Below are 15,196 nucleotides of genomic sequence, written 5' to 3'. Positions count from 1 at the left end.
TCTCTACTGCTTTTAATAGTGTGACTATTTTGCTGGTACATGAAGCATTACTATAGTTTTAAGAGTCAGAGTTGTACAAAGAGACATACTCAGAAAACTGTCACTCCCTTCTCATCCCTGCAACTCTGTTCCCATTCCTTCCTTCTTTCCATTCCTTTCTAATCCCCACCCCCATAGATAACAAATCCCTTTCATTTTTGGTTTATTCTTCCTGTGTATCTTTTGCACAAATGAGAAAAAAAATGTATTTTCTTATATCTTCACCTTTCTCTTACAGAGGGTATCATACTATAGATACTCTTCTGCACTTGGCATTTTCACTTAACCATCTATCCTGGAATTCATTCCTCAATAACTCATAGAGATCTTCCTCATTCGTTTTTGTAGCTATATATTACCCAATTGTACATATGTGTTCTAGTTTATTCAATCGCTTTTATATATGGATATTAAAGTTTGCTCCAATATTTTACAGTTCCAAAGAGTGCTGCAATGAATAACCTTGAGTATGCACCATGCCCCAGCTTTATTTGTTGAATTAAATAAAAATAATAACAATTTCTGAAATAATATATAGCCCATTTTAAGAAGTTTTCCAGAAATGCTCTACACCAAAAGCCAAGATAGAGTGCCTCTTAAAAGAGTCTACAAAGGGGAGGCTGTCCCAACAGATAGAGATCTACAGGTGGTCTTCATAGCGTCACCATGGCTGCGATCATACAACACGCCTGCTATGAGGAAGCTGGAGAAGGGCTAATTTGTTTAGCAAAAAAGCGCCTCTTCCCCAAACTCTGGCTTGACTTTTCTACTGAAATAGAAAAGTCCAGAATCAAGTGCTTGATTCTGGAGCCCAGAAGTTTGGAGTAAAAGGAACCAAGTATAAGCCTCACTTTCCTTTCAGCTTTTCCACAAATCTCATCATTACTCTTAGCACAGTTGCTATCGTGTTCAAAATGCAAATGTTTGCAGAGTGCTCCCCATTTTTTATGACTTGGGGTTTCTTAGAGGCTTAAAAACGCCAATAATAGGAAATTACTTTTTGTAGATCATTAGCGATTAACACACTTGAGAATATTTCATGGCTATAAAAGTTCAAGAAATGCATGAGGAAGACTCCTCCCACTCTGGCCATATGAGATTGCACTGTAAGAAATACATTTTACACGGTGGCACCCAGCACACCATCAAAAAGCTATGCAGAAAACTGAAACTACCCGCTTTGGGCTCTGATACTTTGTATTCTATTCTAGTTCATTAAAAAGGAAACATTTTGGCCTTGTGCTACAAAATTGATTTTGCAACCTTTAATGATTGTTCAGACCTGCAGCCTGAAAAACACTGAGCAAATGCTTTGAAGTCAAACAGATGTGAGCTGGAATCCTGGATGCACCTCTTACCAGCAGTCTTCTTGGGAGAATTCAGAATTATCTGCGGCAAGACTTTGGAATCTATATTTAAAGCACAGGTACAACACACACATATACACACACACACACACACAAACACCCTAGGTAGTTCTGATATAACTGACAGATCAATAGGAAAATAGAGCCTTTGGTGTTACTTCTATTTCAAATAAATGCTTGATGTAACAGTGGCAGATCCTCTACGTCTTCTTTAAGTCTGTCAAATAGTTTTATTTATAGAAAACACACTGCAACATAGGAGATGAGCATAGATGAGTTAAAAGATCCCAGAATTTGAAGAATTTAAGTACCTCCAAATCAGAAGTCGTTAGGAATACATAGAAAAAAGTGAGGTATTTGAGAGAAAATTCCAGTGTGCTCTGCAAATTTCAACTACGTAGGGGAGTGGTTTTGTTTGTCATTGCAAATGAGCATAACCCCACTGCCCTGGGATTAAAGTGCCCATAAAATCAATTTCTGTAGTAACCATCAAGTGGTCTGTTTTGGAGCCTAATCCCCTCCCTTTTTATTTTAATATATAACAAAACGCATATTTATTTTTCACTAGCATGCACAAATTACATTGAAAATGTTTACATATTAAGGCTTTAAAAAATATTGATAATTTATATGTCTTTTATACCAGATTCAGCATTAATTTAAACAAGACTCTTTTGAGACATTTCATTAATGTTGAATCAAAGATCTGTGTTCTTTTATTTCAGTAGTAGAGTCTGTTGTGTGTGGAGAAAATTGGGGGAATGGAACTAAAAATTAATGTGATGTCAAATGCCATGTTACAGCCAGCTACACCCACAGAATTGTATCCTATCACCTTATAGCACTGGCCAAAATTTCAGGTCTTTCAAGTACATGGCTTGCAGTTTTTAAAGACAATTCCGTCCAGATCATTTTCCAGGAATAATTCCTTTAGTTGGGTTTTCATTGCCAACGTGTACACTTTGGTGATTGCCAATACGTACTACCTAAATAAAACCACTTTTTCAAAGACCTTGCAAAGGGTGTCTTTAGAGGACAAAAACTTAACATGGATGGTCCCTCAAAGCTCTGCTTCCGAGCTGGAAATCTGAACCTGTCATTCGATCCTACACGGAACTTATTTTCTTTTTGATGGAGCTCCGGGAAGCATAGGACCATAATCTTCATGAGTGAAGCCATATTTGCTGTGTGGACTAGTCATTCATCAGTTATTCAGTGATAACAGGGTCTGGGTTTCTCCAGTAAAGGGAATAGATATGTTATAATCTACAGTTTCCATTTAGTTCCGCTTATGATCAACGCTTGAATTCCAACTCTAAAGAGTATATTTCTATTTGATCCTGAAGCATATGCCAAAAGAACTCACCAAGACTGCAAACAAATTCTTCCAAGTGCGCCTCCGCTTCCAGTGACTTCATAGAAAACATCTGCGTGTTATTTGAAAATTAATCCTTTTCCATCAGTGTATCCTGTGTTTTGGACTCCCTTTCCTTCCCAAATATCCTGAATTCAAGGTATCTAAACTCCTGGAGCAGTTGTCCAGAGGAGGAGAAGCAACCGCCCCTCCCCCAACCCCTGGGAGCAGACAGGAAAAGAATTATCCTAAGGAATTGTTTAAAAACCCAGACGCAACAGAAAGAAATAAAACCATGGCTGCATACGTTGATGTCCCAGGGGTCCAACATTTAACCTCATATGGGCAATAATTTGTTTAGCATTAAACTAAACCAGTTTGATGAACTCAAATGCCCTCGGCTCAATAGACAGGACTCTCAGAGGAGCCTGTGTTACTTCCCTCACTTAAGTGCAGATTTGTAATAAAAATCCTAATGCCAGTTCCATGCTTTTTGGACCTATAAGAACCTAACCACTTGGAGAATCATATTTGAGAGGTCAGAAAACTCCACAGTTAAAGATCGGTTTATAATTTACGAAGAAAATAGAAAGTTTTGTTTCTCTGAGTTGAAATTTGACAAGCACGGCGGGAAATATTGCTGGGTTTTGGCATAAGGTTTTGTGCTTTCCTCATAATTTGAGACCTGAGTGAAGCCTGAGACTTCGGGGATCATTTTCTGGGAAAAATCGGGCAATTCAGTGCAGAGAATTTTGATATTTTTGGCATTTTTTGAGGTGTAACAAACACAACTCGGGATCCGAGAGGACACTCTGAGGCTGCCAGCGAGGCGGGCTGGACAGCGCACCAATCACGGCGCAGCTCCGCCCTATATAAACGGGCGGGCGCAGCGGCGCGGCCCGAGTCCCGGCCAGTGCCTCTGCTTCCGGCTCGAATTGCTTTCCCAACAATCGCCTTCAACATGTCCGAGACTGCGCCCGCCGCGCCTGCTGCACCGGCCCCTGCCGAGAAGACGCCGGTGAAAAAGAAGGCCCGTAAGGCTGCAGGTGCCGCAAAGCGCAAAGCGTCTGGGCCCCCGGTGTCCGAGCTCATCACCAAGGCTGTCGCCGCCTCCAAGGAGCGCAGCGGCGTGTCTCTGGCTGCGCTCAAGAAGGCGCTGGCGGCCGCGGGCTACGATGTAGAGAAGAATAACAGTCGGATCAAGCTGGGTCTCAAGAGCTTGGTGAGCAAGGGCACTCTGGTACAGACCAAGGGCACCGGCGCCTCGGGTTCTTTCAAGCTGAACAGAAAGGCGGCTACCGGGGAGGCTAAGCCCAAAGCCAAGAAGGCGGGCGCGGCCAAGCCCAAGAAGCCCGCAGGAGGGGCTAAGAAGCCCAAGAAGGCGACGGGGGCGGCCACCCCCAAGAAGAGCGCCAAGAAGACCCCAAAGAAGGCGAAGAAGCCTGCCGCGGCTGCAGGAGCCAAAAAAGCAAAGAGTCCGAAAAAAGCGAAAGCAGCCAAGCCGAAGAAGGCGCCCAAGAGCCCAGCGAAAGCTAAGGCGGTGAAGCCCAAGGCGGCTAAACCAAAGACCGCCAAACCTAAGGCAGCCAAGCCAAAGAAGGCGGCAGCCAAGAAGAAATAGGAAGTTGCTTTGGCCTAAGGCTTAGAAGCTCGACACAACCCAAAGGCTCTTTTCAGAGCCACCCAAAGATATCAGGAAAAGAGCTGTTGGCACGTTTTAAGGGGGCGTGGTTAGGAGTGAAAGGCTGCAAGTGAGGGGCGGCCCTCCCTGGGGTGGGTCTTGATGGCCTCGGCTGTTACAATGTGACAGTCCCTTTAGGAAACTGGTAAGAGTGCGGTTAGACTGACCAGGGAACAGGCCTGAGCGTAAGCTTGTTTTAGGCTCCAGTGTGCGGAGAGTGGAGACCGCTGGTTGAAAGTCCCCACTTCGCCCCAAAGGGCGCGGTAAGGGAGAGCACAAACTCAGGTGCAGGAAGTCTCCCCCCACTGTATCAGGCACTACGTTCTGTAGGTGTCTGGAGACCACTAAAGTGAAATTTAAATGTTTACCCCATTGCACGAAAGATGGTTTATCATTTAATGAGCCACTTGCATTTTCTTTGCTTAAGAAGGGCATGCCGACAGGCAAAACTGGCAAGTTTGCGGGAAAAATACTCCCAAGTATTTTAAGCATCATGGTTAATAAGTAACAAAAATTATCAGGACTTCTGATAGAGGACGAAGAGGTTAAGAATTGTGAACTTTTAAGAGGGTGACCCAGCCCAGCACGTTACGTGCAGGTAGTGGCTACTTATTGGTTAGCTGCCCAGGGCGCGGGGTAATGCGTTTACGAGCTTGTCCACCAGCTCCAGCTGGACATTAACACGGTGACTAGTTGCGGGGCCCGAACCAATGCACGAAGTTATCCAAAGGAACAGAGAAGTTGCTTTCAGTTACTAACTTAAAGCTAGCGTGTTGTCATTTCCTTTCATCTGCTTGCTGTGAAATACACAGTGCAGGTGCTTCAAAAGGCTATTTGTACTAGCTATGGGTAGTCTAGTCTAGACCCGTCTGATTGGGTCAAAGCACACTAACTAAACAGCCAATGAAAAGGTAGACCTGCTACTATCATTTACATTCCTGTTTGTGACGCCACAATAAAATTAATCCAATCATGAGCGAAATCTTACTAACCTAATTTGAATACCGCATCTATAAGTAAATGTGGCCTCAGCGGGGGCGACTCTTTTCCCAGGTGTTAGCGTTAGTGTTCGAATTTTTAACGCTACAATGCCTGAACCCACCAAGTCCGCTCCGGCCCCGAAGAAGGGCTCCAAGAAGGCGGTGACCAAGGCGCAGAAGAAGGATGGCAAGAAGCGCAAGCGCAGTCGCAAGGAGAGTTACTCCGTGTACGTGTACAAGGTGCTGAAGCAGGTCCACCCGGACACCGGCATCTCGTCCAAGGCTATGGGCATCATGAACTCGTTCGTCAACGACATCTTCGAGCGCATTGCGGGCGAGGCGTCGCGCCTGGCGCATTATAATAAGCGCTCGACCATCACTTCCAGAGAGATCCAGACGGCCGTGCGCCTGCTGCTGCCCGGGGAGCTGGCCAAGCACGCCGTGTCTGAGGGCACCAAGGCTGTCACCAAGTACACCAGCTCCAAGTAAACTTGCCAAGTAAGCGTCTTTACACCTAACCCCAAAGGCTCTTTTAAGAGCCACGCATGCTTTCAGCAGATGAGTTGTAATCCTTTCATTCCAAAGGCTATTTCCGGATGTCTCCTGCCAAATTTAAAGCTTCACTACTGTTCTTTAACTAATACAGCCGCGTAGAAAATACTTATGAGGAACTTAGAAAATAACAATATGTGCTGTTAATTGCGCGCTCACAATGGGCAAGTACACTTCCATAGAGCCATGATACCACATAACCAGATACCAATTTGCACTGAAAATGCCATTTCAAGTGTGCAGCTTTCCTCTTCGTGTGTAGGTCTCCAAGTTGATCCTAAGGTTGATCCGGAATTTGGCGATGACCCCTTACCCAGAGCACGAAGGCGCATGCTCTGACTTCATTCTGCTCGGAGCTTTTCCATTTCTTTCCTTTTTAAAAAAAAAAAAAAAACATATAGACATGTATTTCTGGAAAAAATGCTGAAGGAAATGGGAGTTTTCACTGAAACGTTACACAGGTTTTTCTGGTTTTCTTGCTTTGTAATTGGTGCAGTTTCTGCTTGAAGCTCTGAGCAGCGGGTGGGGGAGGGAGAGGAGGAGCCTAGGCACCGAGGAAAGGGAAAGGGAAGCCTTCAAACCCTGTCAGCTACTGTATCTTCTTTCCCAGAAAGTCATATTTAATTTATAGTCCTTTGGGGGCAGCATTCAGCTTTAAAGTCCTCTGGGTCACAAGAGGGAAGCACAGTACTCAATCAGTTAAGGCGCCTGATTGAGGTCTGAGGCCCCCTTTTCAGCACCCTCTCCGCTTTACCGGATGTCCCAGAGCGTCAAGGACGGAGAGGAAGTAGAATGAGAAGGAAAGCCTTTTCTGGCCGGTAGGATAGGGGTAAAGGTTTTCACTGCTGAGGAATAGATTCTGTCGGGAAGCTAAATCTCTGAAAAGAGGTCCAGAGGGGCTGGGAGGAAGTGGCTGGGAGGAGAGGAATCAATGGTCAGAGGTCACCAAGAAAATTGCCAGGTAGATGAGGCTGGGCTGGGAATGAAGTGCTGGTTGAGATGGAAAATTTAGGTGGAGGGTATTGTTGGCTGAGGGAGGAATGAATTTAGAAACTCTAGGGTTCTCACGATCTCCCAAAGAAACAGGGATTCATGGATTATGGGGATAGATTCTTCCATAATATGGCAAGCTGGGTACTTGGATGAACGATTAAAATCCAGAATAATATATTTTTTAATTTATAAAAGCAAGGAAGAGCCACCACAAAACTAAGGAACTCTCCGTTCCAGGGGCTTGGCCCACGTGAAACCCCAAGCACCACAGCCGACTTCACCCAAACTTGCGCTTTGTTTTTTAGGGTGTTATGTGACGCCTGGCCATGGTGGGGAGCATGATAAGAACTCTTTCCCAGTGAAGCTGAGACACCAGACCAAAATGAACTAGAAATAAACACACAAACACACTCACCATAGATGATGGCAAACAGTCTGCCCTGAACGTTGGTGCTGAGTAGATTCCACTGCTGAGAATTCGGACTACAAGCCAGACTTCACACTTAGTTGTTTCAGCTTTAATACCACAAGGATTCAAAACACCCAGGCTGAGAATTTAATTTAGGGATATCCCAAACTGGTCTGGTGCCCCTGAGCACCTGGTAAAAGCAAATACAAATCCTCTCTGGAAGCATAAGCTTCACTTTAGGCCTCAATAAATCTTCACAGATAAATATCCAAGAAAATGAATGAGCAGCTTCACAACCGAAATTAACCAAACACACCATGAAATAAGGCACCATGACCAAAAGCAACAGACAATGAAAGCAAAAGCACAAATTAACAGATACAGACTTCAAGTGCCTAACTTCAATATCTTAAAAATATATATATGTGCGGGATTAAGAGAATACAAAGAATGATCACATAGATTTGAAAAAAACAAATAGAAATTCTAGAAATATATATACATTTATTTCTAGAATTTCTATTTGTTTTCTATAGAAACAAATGTTACTATTCTATAATTAATTATATATATAATTATATATAATATATATAAATATAATATAAACATAAATTTATATAATACATATAAAATTATATATATAACAAGTTATATATATACATATAAAATTATAACAGAACTGAAATTAAAAGCTTACTGGATGATTTTAATAGCCAATTGGACCCAGCTGAAGAATTTTCATGAATTATATAACCAGAACACAAGGAATTATCCAAAATGAAAAGAGACGAATGTAAAAGTGAGTTTAAGAGATCTGGAATTAGTAGTAAAATTGTCTGGCATGCATCTAATCATAGTAGCAGGACACGCAGAAAATGATGCAGATGTGAGATTCAAATGATCATGGCTGACAGTTTTTTAGAATTGATGGATTACTCATACAATGAAAAATAAATGTAGTGAAAAATGATACAACAGAAAGGGTTACTGTGTGACACTAGACTAAGCCATATACATTCTTACAACAAATATAATGCTGATTTTCATAGGGTTGTGCCTTCTAATCTGTGTGGACACGTGGCATCAGACCAAAGCACTGTTTGAAATTCGTGGGGGGAGAGGACTTGAGTGAGTGATTATTTATATGCATTTTGTATCTAGCTAAAAATTCTGTCAATGCTAATCCATATTTAATGGGCTATCTTGATTTTCATTGCATATAATACTGTCATTAGCAAATAAAAAATCTTTGATATTCTTTCCAATAACAATTTCTCTTAATCTTTTATCTTGTTATTGTGTTACCTAAAATCACAAACTATTTCATATTAGACATGCTATTAGATGTCACCATCTTTTTTCTCCTTTTCATGGAAATAGCTTTGTTAGTTCATTATTTATAATAATACCTGTGTGTGTGAGCACGTGTGTGTGTGAGAGAGTAGTCTTTATTGTGCTAATGTAGTTTCCTTTTAATTCTTTTTTAAGAGTTTTTATTAGGAATGATTTATGAAGTTTTGTCATCTGATGAAATAATGTCCTTTTACTCCTTTAACCTTTTGCAGTAAAGTACATGTAGATTTTCTAATGTTAATCCATGCTTCCAGTCCTAGGACACATCTTATTTGGTCATGTTGTATTATTATCTTAAATAATGGCTGGATAAATTTTAATATTTTACGTGGATTTTTAAAATCTCTACTATTCATATATAAAATCATTCTATGATTTTCTCTTTTGGGTTTACCTTCATCAGATTTTGTCCTTAAGGTTATGGTAGCTTCATAAACTTCACTGTAGGGCTCTCCTTTATTATTTACTGCTTTATAATAAATTATCCCCAAACTGAGCAGCTTAAATCAATGGACATTTATTATCTCATTCAGTTTCTGTGATCAGGAATCCAGAAGTGACTTAGCTGGGTGGTTATGACTCAGGGTCTCTCAGGAGGTTGAAGTCAAGATGTAAGCATAGGCTGCAGTCATCTGGAGCATAGGCTCCAGACTGTAGCTGGAGGATTCCCTTCCAAGATGGCTTGAATGCCATGTTGGATGCCAGACAAGTTCCTGGTGGCTGGTGGCAGGAGGAACTCAGCTCCTTGCCACATGGACCTCTCTGGAGGGCTAAATGACGCTTCAAAACACGTTAGCTGTTATCCCACAGAAAGAGAAATTATATAGAGAAAGAGAGTGCCAGGAATGCCTTCTGCGACCTAGTTTCGAACATCATACACTGACGCTTCTGCCACTTTCTATTCTTTAGAAGCAAGTCACTTAAACCTAGCATATATTCAGAAGGGGAATTAGAATCCACTTTTGAGGTAAGGATATTTTAAAAATTTGCGGACATATTTTAAAACCACCACGTCATTCTTTTTATGCTTTAAATACTTCAATGTAAAAAGTATTTGTGCTTTAAAGATTAGATAGAAATAAGTTGTAAAATCACCTGAACTTAATACCTTTATACTTGGTAGATTTTTAGGAATTCCAGCAACCTAGACTGTAATAGACCACTATCCACAGAGACAAAGTAAATAAAACTCCCACATGATGTCCTGATGGACTTTTCTCTGAGATTGTAAAGGACAAAATAGCGGCCTCTGCAGTTAAATAAAACATTATCTCAGCACATAGCAGGTTTTTTTTTTTTTTTTTGCGTTACGCGGGCCTCTCACTGTTGTGGCCTCTCCCGTTGCGGAGTACAGGCTCCGGACGCGCAGGCTCAGCGGCCATGGCTCACGGGCCCAGCCGCTCCGCATCATGTGGGATCCTCGCGGACCGGGGCATGAACCCATGTACCTTGCATCGGCAGGCAGTCTCTCAACCACTGCGCCACCAGGGAAGCCCAGCAGGTACTTTTTAAAATATTGAATGAATTGAATTAATTCATCTGAGAAATCCTAAACTGCAATCAGGAAAGCAAATCTCTGGTGCACGATTGTTTTGGAATGTCCAACAAACTAATACGTTTGGTCTTTTTGAAAAAGAAAACAAATTAAAGAAGAAAATAAATATAGTAAAAAATTAAAATTTCAGAAAATACTGTGGTATATGAAAATAGGAGAAAATAGAGCTTCCCTGGTGGTGCAATGGTTGGGAGTCTGCCTGCTGGTTCAGGGGACACGGGTTCGAGCCCTGGTCCGGGAAGATCCCACATGCCAAGGAGCAACTAGGCCCATGCGCCACAACTGCTGAGTCTGTGCTCTACAGCCCGCAAGCCACAACTGCTGAAGCCCGCTCGCTTAGAGCTGGTGCTCCGCAGTGGGAGAAGCCACCGCAATGAGAAGCCCGTGCACGGCAAGGAAGACCCAACACAGCCAAAAATAAATAAATTAAAATAAAAAAGAAAATAGGAGAAAATAATAATAAAGAAAATGGTAATGAAATTTAAAATTGACAAGAAATTAAAGGTAACATAAAAATTTATTTAAAATATAGGAGTGAAGATTGATGATGAGTAAAAAAATACAATGTTTCAAGTGTAAGGTAACAGATTAAGAGTTAGCAGAAACTCCATAAAAGAAGAAACTAAAGTGAAGAATTCAGTTATGAAGGTTTATAAGGAGATTCTTTTTTTGTGTGTGTGTGGTACACGGGCCTCTCACCGTTGCGGCCTCTCCAGTTGCGGAGCACAGGCTCCGGACGCGTAGGCCCAGCGGCCATGGCTCACGGACCTAGCCACTCCGCGTCATGTGGGATCCTCCCGGACCGGGGCACGAACCCGCGTCCCCTGCATCGGCAGGCGGACAGTCAACCACTGCACCACCAGGGAAGCCCTATAAGGAGATTCTTGATGTGTGTCAAAATGTCCTAGCAAATTGTGCCATGCAGTAGTTAGCATATTTATTTATAAATCAATTTATTTAAGAGATAGTCATTGAATGTGTCTGGGCTAGTCACTGGCATGGGCACTGGAGATACAAAGAGAAATAAGGTTGTCCTTGACTTCCAGGAGCCCTCAGTTTTGTAAGATCGTCAAGGAAGCTTACAGTTAACTGCTTTCATTTCCCTTTATCTTTCACTAAGGCCCAAACAAGTGTTTATCACTCTTTGGAAGTCTGCAGTTAGGTGAATAGACTTAGGCTCATGTGGGAACTACCAAATTCATTAAATTAAGGCAAAAAAAATCATCCCAATATTTGAGTGATAAAAAAATATAGTAATATTAATACCATTGTGGGGCTTCCCTGGTGGCGCAGTGGATAAGACTCCACGCTTCCAATGCAGGGGGACTGGGTTCGATCTCTGGTCAGGGAACTAGGTCCCACATGCATGCCGCAACTAAGGAGCCAGCAAGTCACAACTAAGAAGCCCACCTGCCGCAACTAAGACCTGGTATAACCAAATAAATATTAAAAACATAAAAACTGCATATAAAAATAATAATAATACCATTTTGACATAGCGCAGAGCTAAGAACAGTCCATAAGGCTGCACTCACACATCTGACACCAACTTCAGGGTTCAGAGGTCTCTCCAAAACTACTCTCAGATTAGATAATTGATTAGAAGGACCCACAGAATTCACTAAAAGCTATTATACTCAAGGTTAGGGTTTATTATAGCAAAAGAACACAAAGCAAAATCAGCAAAGGGAGGAGACACATGGAGCAGAATCTAGGACGGTTCCAAACTCAGAGCTTCCGGTAACCCTTTCCCAGTGGAGTCATGGAGTGTTAACAACACCTTCCTGCAACAATGTGTGACAACACAATATGTATGGCCAACTAGGGAAACTCACCCAAGCCTTGGTGTCCAGACTGGATCTTTAGTATCCAGTTCCTCTGGATCTAGTACAGATATGGCATGGCCCAAAGCACCCAACATAAATGATCCTATTACACTATCCAGTGTAGCTCAATGCCTCCTGGTAAACAAAGATAATTCTTATCATGCAAGACATTCCAAGGGCCTACAGATCACATTCCATCAAAGGGCAAAGGCCATACCCCCTTGGATAAGGTTAATTCTGAACAAAGTCATAAGAAAAACTATATTTTTACAATTTTGAATTAGATATCTATCGACTGTAACTTGAGTTCTACAACTATTTGCTTTTTATGATTCTCCTGTCACATATTTCTGCATACTTAGATCAACTGTGAACCCAGAAATTATAAGGAGATTTCTTTTGGAAGACTAATTTTTGTACTTTATTCAGATGAACAACTTCAGCAGTCTTCTCGATTCATACTCCCAACTTCCCTCCAAACCCTAGCTGCAGGAAAAGAAGACTTAGGAGAGGTAGAGTTCAACTTTGGGAAAAGTTTGGGGAAAGTTTCATGTTGGTGGCATGGGCATTTAGTGCTAAATAGAAGAAAAGGCTCCTTTACATGAAAAGCAGCATTTGAGTGGCTCTTCCTTTCATAAACCATGAAATTTGCCATCATGCACAGGGAACAGGAATTGTAGAAAACTAAAGGAGTTATGCTTTAGAGTTTTGTTTAAAAGTTTTAACAGTGAATGTTAAGCTGTATTTCATAAATACAAAACAATATCACAGCCAAATTATAGCTATTTTTTTTAGGAAAGAAGGAGGAGGAGCATGGGGAAAAGAAGAAAGGTGAGAGAAAATGAGGAGTCAGAAAAAGAATGGAAGAAGCAAACTACTACAAAAGGGAGGGAAAGGGCCTAGCGACCAAAGAGAAGCCTATAAAAGACTGTGATAGGAGAGAGGCAGTGGGTGGACAGGCTTAGTCATGTGTTTGGTATTTCAGCTGGGTATAATACCTGTTACGTAACTGAAATATTCTCCACATTTCTTGGGTTTTAGGTTGAGTGGATTAATTAAAATGGTATCATATCTGGGACACTTTCTCTGACCAGCAGATGTAAAATGATACCTCCCTATCCCATTTTTTACTTTCCTCCATTCATTCTTCTTTGTTATACTTAGTACTTATTGACATGTTTGTTTATTATTTGTTTCCCCTCCCCATTCTCAAGATTGTAAGCTCATTGGAGCAGGGTTAGTCTTTTTTGCTACTGACTCCCTAATGCCTTGACTGTTTCAGACACAGTAGGCTCTCAGTAACCATTTGCAGCACGACATAATTAATTAATTAATTAAAATACACATACGTCTGCAACAACAGGAATAGAGGCCAGATCTGGTTGTTGAAATGGTTCAATTGATGAGTGACTCTTCTGGGTCTCACTTTCTTCATCTATACAAGGAGAATAATAATAACGCATTACTTCTTAGCGTTATATTAAGGATTGAGATAATTTGTGTAAACCTCTTAAAACAGTTATAGTCATTTCGTAAGCACTTAGCAGTTGTTAGCAATTGTTATATTTTCCTTAATCTCTGAATTAAAATGAAAATCAGAGTGACTAATTCTCTTCAGGTCAAAAACTAAAGGGAGAGAATATAAGCTTTTGAACTATTTGAATTCCACCCCAGTAAGGGTAGTTGGGAGACTTGAAACAAAGATTACATTATTGAGAAATATCTCTTGACTGAGTATGGTTTGAGTCATTACCTGTTAATGCTAATAATGACTAAAGTGTAGGTAACACTGGAGCAGAGATTCCTCATAGCACATTATACAAGTGTATGTAAACAGAACCCTCTTCTTTGTATAGCAGATATTAATGTTGATGGCAAAATGGCACCTAATATATAAACGTTTCTTATTTCTTCAATCAGGCGAGAGACATGAGTGCAGAGAAGAAATGAATGCAAACAGTAACTGAAAATGAGAATCTGGCCGTAGAAGTTATGAAGTATGATGTCTGACCTGCCTGAGATGATAGATTAGTGTGTATGTCCCACCAAAATCCTACCCATCCTGATTTGCTGCACACTGACTTATCAAAAGGAGATCACTACCCGAGTGGAAGAACCTAAACAAGGTGTTTTAGCTTTTTCATTTTATTTTTATTTACATAATAAAAACAGAATTTACTTCTGTTACAGGCGTAATTACTGGGAACTCATTATTTACCGTGGACTACCTTTGCTGGGGGAAGTCTGAAAGGATAGCAAAACATTTGTAAATGAGACGCTATATTTAATAAACTCTATGGATAATTGAAATTCCGCTTTCATTGTTGATTCAAATTCTTCTCCTAAGACCTTCCCTTTCTGGAAAGACAATTTATTTATATTTCAGTTTATTTTCTGGCATTAAGTTCTGAGTGGGTAAGATCTAAGAACTGTTTTGGCTTTGTTAACAATCTCGAAGGTAAAAACTTAGTTTAGCTAAGCTGACATTTAAGAGGTCACCTTCAACATCTGAATTAAGGGGAACACATTACTTCTCACCTGAAGGATTTTTTTTCTTTTTTTTTTGGCCGCGCCTCGCGGCTTGCGGGATCTTAGTTCCCCAATCAGGGACTGAACGCGGCCCTCGGCAGTGAAAGCTCGAAGCTCTAACCATTGGACTGCCAGGGAATTCCCTTAAGGGATTTTTAAAAACAGATTGCTGGGCCCCACCTCACAGTTTCTGTTTCACTAGACCTGGAGTAGGATCCAGTAATTTGCATTTCTAAATTATCAAGGTGGTGCTGATGCTGCTGGTCGGGGATCACACCTAGAGAACTGTGCTTTAAATTACGACTTGGGATGTCCCTGAAATGATACTACCAAATAGCCGCACAAAACTGAAAAATCACCTTGAGGTTTAAACTGGAAGCGTCAAGTCCTGAAAATGGGCACCTCCTTCCGGTACAGCCACGCAAGGGTGGAAAGAATAACGTGGCGCTCCACGCCGCCTCTGTCTGCTCCCGCCCGTAGCCACGCCCCCCCACGCAGGGTCTGTCCAAGGGCCGTCCCGCCTCGCCGCTCCACGCCGGCTCCCTCATTGGATCGTCT

At 41.6% G+C, this 15,196-nt stretch overlaps 2 protein-coding genes and 1 long non-coding RNA gene across 3 annotated transcripts; 2 read left to right on the top strand and 1 right to left on the bottom strand.

Moving 5' to 3' along the window:
- Positions 1–3,096: 3,096 nt before the first annotated feature.
- Positions 3,097–4,442, top strand: H1-4 (H1.4 linker histone, cluster member). Its single transcript, XM_004273489.4, has one exon. The coding sequence runs from the start codon at positions 3,722–3,724 to the stop codon at positions 4,379–4,381; it is 660 nt and encodes a 219-aa protein (XP_004273537.1). The 5' UTR covers positions 3,097–3,721; the 3' UTR covers positions 4,382–4,442.
- Positions 4,443–4,593: 151 nt separating this feature from the next.
- LOC101280841 (histone H2B type 1-M) lies at positions 4,594–14,419 on the top strand. The gene is made up of 2 exons (XM_004273493.4): positions 4,594–5,919; positions 14,030–14,419. Exon 1 carries the CDS (start codon positions 5,530–5,532, stop codon positions 5,908–5,910), a length of 381 nt encoding a protein of 126 aa, XP_004273541.1. The 5' UTR covers positions 4,594–5,529; the 3' UTR covers positions 5,911–5,919; positions 14,030–14,419.
- LOC117202674 (uncharacterized) lies at positions 5,919–15,118 on the bottom strand. The gene is made up of 3 exons (XR_004485139.2): positions 14,998–15,118; positions 13,459–13,544; positions 5,919–6,345 (listed from the first exon to the last, which is right to left on the bottom strand). It is a non-coding gene; the product is annotated as an uncharacterized LOC117202674 (long non-coding RNA).
- Positions 15,119–15,196: the final 78 nt, after the last annotated feature.

The sequence above is a fragment of the Orcinus orca genome, chromosome 10 (assembly GCF_937001465.1).
Source record: "Orcinus orca chromosome 10, mOrcOrc1.1, whole genome shotgun sequence".
NCBI lineage: Eukaryota > Metazoa > Chordata > Mammalia > Artiodactyla > Delphinidae > Orcinus > Orcinus orca.
The sequence above is the reverse complement of the archived record's forward strand: the minus strand, read 5'-3'. Positions and strand labels throughout refer to the sequence as shown.

What these genes read in the sequence shown, in the direction of transcription:
- H1-4 (XM_004273489.4), top strand. Translation starts at nt 3,722, where the DNA reads ATGTCCGAGACTGCGCCCGCCGCGCCTGCTGCACCGGCCCCTGCCGAG.
- LOC101280841 (XM_004273493.4), top strand. Translation starts at nt 5,530, where the DNA reads ATGCCTGAACCCACCAAGTCCGCTCCGGCCCCGAAGAAGGGCTCCAAG.